This window comes from Lepidothrix coronata, unplaced genomic scaffold (assembly GCF_001604755.1).
Source record: "Lepidothrix coronata isolate B3197 unplaced genomic scaffold, Lepidothrix_coronata-1.0 Scaffold14, whole genome shotgun sequence".
Taxonomy (NCBI): domain Eukaryota; kingdom Metazoa; phylum Chordata; class Aves; order Passeriformes; family Pipridae; genus Lepidothrix; species Lepidothrix coronata.
In genome coordinates, this window is record NW_016690194.1 from 2,811,882 (window position 1) to 2,821,410 (window position 9,529).

The following is a 9,529-nucleotide window of genomic DNA, read 5'->3' on the forward strand; positions in this document are numbered from 1 at the left end:
GCAAAAGAGGTTTCCTCGTCTTGGGAGACTGAAAAAAGTTTCTCAAGTGTTTGTCATGGGGAATTTACACTAAATCCTTTCACCATGATGTGCAACGTCTGTAACTTCCCAGATGAAACCCCTCCAAAAAATTCACTTAAAAGGAGTTTGGATGGATTAGGAGAATGGTAATGAAATAAATGGACTTGGATCTCTAAGTCTCTCTTTCAATAATGGGCAAGGTCAGCAGTCTTTGAAAGTCAGTCAGACAGCTGCTTGGTGGCCTGCACTTTGAGATAAGCTACCGATCCCATCATCGTTAATGATGACCAGGTGCATACATCATAAAAACCTCTAATAAAAAATGGCAGTCTCAGGACAGGAGAGACTAAACTGACATGAAGTATTTTCAAAACCAGTGACAAAGCATCATGTTCCATTAACACACAAACAAGAAATTAAAAGAAGCAAATGAGACTCTAACCAGAGCTATGCAAATGTTGGTGTAAGAACATGTGTTTTATTCTTTGGGCTTTTTTTCCCAGCAAAACCACACTCTGACTCTGTTTCCAGGCTACTATTATTTCCTTTTTAAAAACAAACAAACAAAAGGAAATACAAGTGAGAAGTACTGTAAGTATCATTATTTTCTCTCCTAAAAGATCAAGTGAGTTAAAGCAAACTTTAGAAAGGAGTATTTTGGGGTTTTTTGCAGTTTTTGTTTGTTTCTATTGTTCCTTTTTGCAAGTCATCTTTGAAAGGTTTTCACTACCAACAGAAATGTTTCATTTCAACACCATCTAGACAGCAGACTCCAAAAAGGCAAACATCAGATGCTGCAAGTACCTGGATGGCTATAGAAGAATCTATGCAAGATACATGAACGATGCCTTTATTTTTCTGCATTTAATTTCCATTGTTTTTACTGTTCTGGTCTATGAGACCAACTGACACAGTGCTTTGTAAACTCAGTATCAGCAAAATATATATTCCATACTTGATCCTCAGTTTTCCAAGCATGATCAATTCCCAAAAATCAAAGACTGACATCATCTTTTCCGACTTCTATGCATTTGAGTCTTTTAGACCTTCTAAGTAAGCAGTTGATGCTACAGAAGCCTTCCATCTGGCTTTCTGGATGACTCTATTCACCCTGAAATGTGGGCTGGAATAGCTTTCGGAATTCTTTTTCAATATTCTCTAATACAAGCAAGATAATTACCATTAACATTGAAGACTTTAAGAGTTAAAAACTCCTGTGGTGGGTTTACAGAACAACGAGATAAAAGCAACTTTCTTTAATTCACAGAAATGTTCTCATTCAGTACAAAGATTCCTGACAAAGATTATCTTGTTCCTTTTGAGTTTGCAGCTGGTGGAGGAATGAACTAGCCAACAACCAAGAAGCAGTATGATAGTGGCCAATGAGCATATAGCTCACATACCGTGACAGACACATTAGCAAGACTAAGCAGTAATGTACAGTCTGTGCTGCAAGAACCAATACTATTAAATCTAAAGTATTTTCTCCCTAATGAAGAATTTAAAAATGTACCTAAGACATATTCACTACATAGTACCAGAGACACACCATCTATAACGCAGCTGTCTCCTTCGAGAACACACGTAGGATCACTCTCGAGGAAAAAAGGCAGCGCAGAAAGAACCGTGTTTTGCAGAATACACCACCTAAGGACTCTTTCTGCTGTGCCTTTTGCAATGGGATATGTCTGTCACGTATTGGCCTCATAAGCCACCAACGTGCCTGTAGCAAATGTGGATAGAGCCTTCCCAAATCTTCGTTCGCGAAGCCTAGCCATGATGACCTGAGTCTGTAAAACCATGATCAAGAATGGGATTTCGTGCCTGTATCGTAACTAAACTAGTAATTTTTAACTTGATTCCCATTTACTGAAAGAATCTCTAGCAGGTTGAGTTTCTATCACATCCAGATACACCAAGTTCCTACAGAACAAAAACCTGAGCTTCCATCCTGGATCTAACTTGAAAGTGGCTAACCCCATCTAGGAAAACACCCTTCTGATCCACATTTGGTGATACCAAGATTAGAGGTGTATTGTACAGTAAACATCAAAGGAATTAAGGATCTTACTGCACTCATCTCTTCAGAGAAGAGAAGACCAGGTATGGGTGGGGGAATATAACGTATTTCAAAGTTTAACTGCCCTTTCCACAGTTTCCCTTGGGAAAAACAAATCCTCCTTCAACAGACTTTTGACAGCTGGGACTGAGTCGCAAAATACTTCAAGAAGGACCACCATGACATTCTCCTAGATAGAAAACAAAAGACATAGATAATCAGTGAGGACAGGACCTTGGGCAAACATTTTATCCACATATCTGCTCTGAGACAAAAACAGGCCCAGGCTCAGGCACTAGCCAAAACTGTCTGGTCTCATTCATTCCTAATAGATGCATCTTCCATACAAAAAGCAGGTCAATCTAAATTACAAACAGCAGAGCTCACAGATGAAGGTGTCAACACACAGCTCAGCTGTGCTGAAGCAATAGTGACACAACCTCTATCTTTTCAAATTATTGAATCACAAGGTGTTTTCGCTTTCATAAACTTCCTGATGTTCTGTTCCTTTATTCAAGCAATGCACATATTGCACACCACCTGTTTATCACAGAAAGATGAGCTGAACCACTAGAGTGCGGCTCACCTAAACCATACAGCTCATACCAGCAGTTTTCCAGATGATTCTGCCTTAATGGATGGACAAAGAAGGAATTTTCCTGGTGGGTTTTATTTTTGTTTCTGGAATAGCCACACCACTTTCTCAAATGCAAAATGAAACCAACAGCACTTTCCTGTTGGCAACAGCATCTGCTTCAGGTACTGGGATAAAACTCTACAGTACTGTTAAACACTAAGCATAGTGTGCAAATTAAGTAGTTTGACTATTCCATGCCATTTGTCCTTTGAAAACCTACAAAGGACAAAAATTTGTAGACAAGCACCCTTCAGTTTAGTCTCTGGATCAGCTTTACTTACTGAGGAAACAATGTGCTTTCAGAATATTTAAGATTTAAACTTTAGTTTAGCCTGAAAAAACGTTTGTGCTGTTCCTGGAACTCCTCCAGTAACTTTGAAAAAGTTTAACTTCTCAAATTACGGTATATCTTAGACTTCTGCCATCCAGTGTTAATACATCTAATTTCTTTGCATAGAGCTAGTAACATTCAAAGTCTGCTGCATGCTTCCTTCTTTACAGCTAACACCACGTATAGGGCTTCCTAGTGTCTCCTACATGCTAATTCTTCCCTTGTTTTCTACTGCTTCCCTGCTCTTCGTTCTTGCCCGATTTGGTAATTACAGTAAATAAAACATGAATGCTGAACAATTTTGATACTTTTTCACTAACAGCTGTTCATACACAGTAGCATTCAAGCACAAGAAACAGATTTTTCCTGAGTCTTACATCATTCAGCTGGGTAAGGAAAAAATGCTCAGTGTCTATAGCATTCTATTACTGCCACAAAGCTGATCACCATTAATCACATATTTACCTTACTTTATTTCACACCTCCCCAGGATTAATTTTGCAGAGATTGCAAGGAAGTGCTCTTCCCTATGCAATTGCTGTATATATACCACTATATACCAGAAAAAACAATTTGAAGCAACTAAAGGAGCAGAATTATTATTTCCTAACTTGCAGTACACCGTCAAATGCCCATTCTCAAAGGGTTTTTCTGCTCAATATGTATTTTTTCATCCTACACTTACTACTGTATTTGTCAGTGTAACACACAAACTTGGGGTCACTTGACTCTTTGACATTTAAATAAAATTAAATCAGTCTGAATTCTTTGACTCTTCAGACCCTCAGGTAGTTCCTACTAACTTCAGTGGGTGCACATTACTTCTCAAGCAGCAAAAAAATAAAAAAAGCAACAAATCCTTTTCAATGACTGCAAACAAAATATCCACTTGTGATGCACTAAAAATAAATATATTCCTAATTATTTTCTAAATATATGTTCTTCACATTATCACACAGATATCCAAATGATGATTTGTGCTTTCCTAACAGGAAAAAAAAAAGATATTTTTATATATGGACATATATGTCTATATAAGAATATATCAAGGTGTTTTACATCCAAATTGAAATTATATTTCCTCAGAAACAGCTTCTGCTAAACAAGAGATATTTAATAATCTAGTTACAACACCTAACGATGTAGGTTAACTATTTGTTCATTTAACAGTTGTAAATATATACTGTGTCAATTACCTAAATTAGGTGAAAGAGCTCAGTGTGAGTAGGGCAGACTGATACAAATACACACTACAGGAAAAATAAGGAAGCTTGCTTGTTTCACCTTATGTTCAAAAGCATCTTTTCACATAAGACTGCTGCTCATGCCAATTCAAATGGCTTATTGTCCACCTATTTCCTTTGCTAACACACAGAATAGAAGGACACTCACATCACGCAAGTCTCTTCACTGACATATCTACTATCTTCGACATAAGAAACACCTCTCCCTTAAAAAACATGCTTTGCCTATGACACACACCAACCAAAATGCTGCAAAACAGCACTGTCAAACACACCTCCAGTGCTTCATTTGGCCAGGGTAAGCAGTTACGTAGGCACAGCTAGCACAATACTGGCAGATTATTTTCTTAGATACACAAGGCATTTCCTACTGAGAAAATAGCGTATAATATTAATATATAGAGTCTACAGGCAAAGGATGTCTCAGATTGATGGTTTATGGCAAAAATCTGTCATGCAGGCTCAAATGCTGCTTTCTGAGACCATGCAAAAGTTCCATGGATGACAAGGAAAAATTATACACATAGAACTACAGCATATAGCTTTTCCTACTTAAAAATAAATATGTACATATACGTGTATATATACGCCTAAAGTACAAGCATGAAGCATACATTCACATATGCTAATACAAAACATTAAAACGCCTCTTTTTTCCCCCATGATTACAAAAACAATGTCTTTTTACAGCTAACAGCAAACAATGGATGGATATTAACAACTGTAAGCTCTGGAGAACATTCACAAGGTTTTGCAAAGTGATCAGCAGTAATGAAATCCAGAAGAGTTTGGAAAATACAAGAGATTAAAACCAAATTCAGTGGAAGACTGAATGTGTTCCAAAGTGTCTTGAAATACTACAGCCAACTTGTGTTAGCCGAACTACTACCATGTAATATGCTTCAGTACATATTTATTGATTCTGGCTTTCCAGAATCACAACAGCAAAAATATACTTTATCTTGTTCTAATCTCTTAAAGCAAGCAATGATGTACAATAAAGTACCTAAAAGTGCTATTTTAATGTTTAATCACATAGAATGTTTATTTTTAAATGAATACCCAAAAATAATCTCAGCACACAGTAAAAGTTTTCTGCAAATGACTTCAGATTTTGAACTCTGTGATTCCATGAGAAGTAAAAAGATATCATTAACAGACAAAAATGGTGTATCGAGCACATTGTGTGCGTCAGACAGTAACAATCAAGAGGAAACTAATTTTCCAAGAAAGCACTATCTCTTTCGCAAGTTAAGGAGGAAAAAAACCTTTTCTCTTGATCCAAAAATGTTAATTTTTTTTAATGTTTGCTACATATATAAATTTTTACGTGTGCACATCTAATTTTTAAACAAGTGTAAGAAAACAACCTGGCACAGATACACTTGTTTGTGCCTTAGAACCTTTTGAGTTAATAATATCTTTTACTTTGCACTTGCAACAAGTGTGAAAAACATGTACAGTCACTTAACAAGGCTCAGCTTAAATTGTGTTAGTGCTCTTTTTATGAGCCAAAGAATATCCTTCAGTCCAATATTTAAAAGCCCTTAACCCACTTTTCAGACCCACAATACTTTACACAGTGAAACTGGGAAGTTCGCACTTCTGACAAAAAAAAAATGAAAAGGAAAAAAAAAGAAAAACCAAAGCAAAAGTGTTTGCTTATGTTTACACTAGTGATTTTTCCCCTTAAAAGTAAGGGTGTAAGAGACATAATGGGACAGTAAAGGTTTATTGAATATAAAAAAACCCAAGTGACATTAAGCAGCTTCAGATGGTTTTCACACTACCAGCCTTAGCATTTTTAATGAATATTTTTTCATTTTAAAATGGTTTTGTCTGTCTTATAACCATATGAATGACCCACACAAACAACACAAACTTAACAACTGAGCAATTTCCTATGCTGGGGAAGCAATGAAAGTGACTCAAAAAAAAAGTGCTAATGTGCAAAAAACCACACTAATTAAAGAAGTTTCCCTAAAATTTGTTTAGAAATTGAATCCTGAATCCCTATTCAATACAAAGACTCCAAGAGTGGTTCACCACCACACCGTGTTTTACAAGACAATTAAGTGTTAAATCATTAAGTGTTAAATCCAAACGTGGACAAGCAGTTTCAGTCTAACATATGACAGAGGCTGACAAAACAAAAGGCAAAAAATGCATGCACAGTAACGATTTCTGTACTAGTTTTATTACCCAAGTATACAGATACACTATTAAGTATGAGCAGTCGGAAGTTCACCCCTCTTACGCTTATGCCTTCACAAGCCTGTTGGAAGTTGGCACTGATTATGAATGCAAAACACAAAAGAGTTTTCCCTAACCCTTTTTATGGGTTGGCTTCTCCTCTATTGTCCCTCAAGTCACCAAGTACCATCTGGTCCAAAGCAATGCCACAACTGTTTAGCAGTAGGAGGACCTCGTGAAGCAGCACAAGCTCTGCATTCCCAACCGCAGAAGTGGATCTCTGAATCTTTTCTCTAGGGAACATATACTAGTCTTGTTTAGTAAATTTCATACATCTCTGAAAATCTGAGAGAAGTCTCTAGCACTACTGCAAGAAAAATCAGGAAAACACAGAGACAATTTGGACCTAAGTAACAAATCAAATCTACGAACTGCCTCTCTTGAATCAAGTGTATGCCATTAATCATACTTAAACATCCATAATAATATTAAGCAAGCTACTTTGCAATCTTCTTTGCGAATCCTTAAATTCACAACATGCACTGACATAAACCAAAATCAGGCCAAAATGAGACAAAATGTTATTACTGCGAATGCTGCATCGATGTTCACCACACCCCTCCCACACAGTTAAATGATCCCGACGCTCTTCTCCATATCCAGAAGACAAGCTGCAGGAAATAGCATATTCGTATGGAAGCACTAAAACATATTCGGGCTTCAACTTGCCTTACCTCATTGAAAAGGCAGTTTACTCTCCCAGTATAAATCATTACATGATCCAAGACAAATATCTTCACCGTAAACATCCCGCATCCATTTGGAACATCCCCTCTCATCCACACACCAGATAGCAGTGAAAATGTATTTCAAAGCCTGTGAGTCCCAGGCAGAAACCATATTACACGACACAGTACATCACACTGGACATGGGCAGGCGTATTTGAATTCAAAAGGCTTATTTTAACGTACGTCTATTAAATAAAAGCTATCTCTGCATAATTGCAGCTCTAAAAAAAAAACCCTCTGTTTTAATTAAGGAGAAATGATAAAGTAGATTGTATTTCCTGACCAGTGGGTGGATTCCAACGGTATTAAAGATCCTGTGATCATCCTGCACACTTCAGGTTCCCTCTCAGCTTGGCATGTGCATCTGTGCCTTTGCGGCTCCCTTTTCTTTATACAAGTTGGTGCACACGCCGAGCACCCACTTTACCTCATGAAATAAAAATCACAATAAGAAAACGCAACCGGTGAGCTAACAACCTTCCCGAAGCTCACGGAACAATGCAGATATTACACCCGCCACCATCGATCTGCACAGCGACTCCCCCTGCGAGTCCCTTCCTTAAACTGCTTCGCTGCCATCGCTCTCTCACACACCCCGACGTTTGCCCCGAGCCCCGCACCTCGTCACTCACCCGCGATCCGTTCCCTCTCCATTTTGGAACGCCGCTTCCCCTCCCACACCGAGCCCACCCCGCCGGCGAAGCCCGCGGGCGGGCACAAACGCCCCGCTCCCCGCGGCGAGAACTCGGCCTGTGGCTCCCCGGGGTGGGGGCGGCGAGCGCCCGGGGGCACCGCGGGCATCGCCGCCGGCCCGGCCCGCTGTCGACTGCCTGCGCCCCGCCCCGCGCCGGCCGGAGGGCGCCCGGGGCGATGGCGATGCCCAGGCTGCAGCCCCGGCGGTACCTGAGGGGTGCGCGCCGGCGACGGCCCGAGGCGAGCGGGCCGAGCCGAGCGGCGGCAGCCCCGCACTCACCCAGCAGCAGCAGCTTCAGCTCCCGGCGGGCGTCCCGCTTGTCCCGGCGCAGCTGCCGCTCGATCTCGTCGTTGATCCGCCGGGCTTCCTTAGCTTCCTCGCTCAGGCAGCACGCCATGATGGACTCCAGAGTCATTCTTCCTAGCTGGTTCAGACACAGCCCCCACCCCCCCTAAACCCGCACGCACACTCGCACACACGCACCCCGCCGCCGCTCCGGCCCCGGGGGGCACAGGCACTCTTCGAGAGCCCGGGGGCCGCCGCAGGGCAGGCGCGCAGGCGGAGCCGCCTCGATGCCACACAGGGGCGAGAAGAAAGGCAGGGCCGCTGGCGGCGCGGATCCCTGCTCCCTGCAGCTGACAACTCCTCCTCTCCTCTAAATCATGCACCAAACAACATGGAAACATCCACCGCGGCGGCAGCAGCAGCGTTACCTAGCCCAGCCGCCCCTCGCCCCGCTGCCCCCCTTCCCTCGCCGCCGCCCGCAGCCTGCGCGGTCTCCGAGTGTCCCTGGCGGCCGCCGACACCCCCACCGCCCTCCGATGCGACCACCCCACCTCCCGTAGAAGTGCTAATGCCCGCTAATCCCTCCCCCGCCCCGCACACGCACACATCTCCCCGCCCCCAGAGCGGGAGCCCGGCTCCTGCGGGGTGGGCGAGACCGCCGCTGCCCGGCAGGAAGACGTTCGCCGTGACCGCCCCTTCGCCGCGGCCGCTCGCCCCTCCGGCGGGAGTGGGGGGGCCGCTGCCGGGGACCTGCCAGTGCTGGGGCCTGCCGGGGACTGGCAGGGGCCGCGCTTGACCGACTTTTAAAGGGATCGGCTCCGCAGGCGTGGTGCAGGAATATGGCGGCCCGTCCCCCGCTGCCGCTCCCGCTCTCCCTCCGCGCCGCCGAACGCCAGGGAAGAGCAGCCGGGGGAACGGAACCCCCGCCCGCGCTGTGCCGCTCCCCACAGCGGCGGAGGGCAGGGGAGGGGAGGCGCGGGGAGAGACTGGGCGGATTCTCACACCAAATGGCCGCGAGGAGCTCTGCCTGCTGTAGTTTGTCATGCCAAGCAGCGCCTTCCCTACCGCCGTGTTTGCTTTCGCTTCCTTTGTTTTCAGTCGCGGGCACATATTTTTATTTAGTTCCAATCGTAGGAGAGATGACTCGGGTTGTCAGGCACTGGCGGAGAGGAGGCAAGGAGGAAGGGAAGGGAGAACGCCTTCTCCACCTTTGCCTGGAGTGGGAAAGCAGGAAAGCAGAGCGGGACACACGGCAGACCGCCAGGCATCGGGCAGG

At 43.4% G+C, this 9,529-nt stretch overlaps 1 protein-coding gene across 3 annotated transcripts in view; it reads right to left on the reverse strand.

Annotated features, from left to right (window-relative positions):
- Positions 1-8,456, reverse strand: part of GNAQ (G protein subunit alpha q) — a 134,960-nt gene extending 126,504 nt beyond the window's left edge. Inside the window, exon 1 of one of the 3 annotated variants that reach the window (XM_017806178.1) lies at positions 8,248-8,456. In XM_017806178.1, coding sequence (XP_017661667.1) covers positions 8,248-8,383 — 136 coding nt within the window. In that variant the 5' untranslated portion in view covers positions 8,384-8,456. Of the gene's footprint in view, positions 1-7,219; positions 7,362-7,906; positions 7,933-8,247 lie in introns of those variants that run through there. The other 2 variants (XM_017806179.1, XM_017806180.1) reach the window with 2 other exon arrangements.
- Between the last annotated feature and the right edge of the window lie 1,073 nt (positions 8,457-9,529).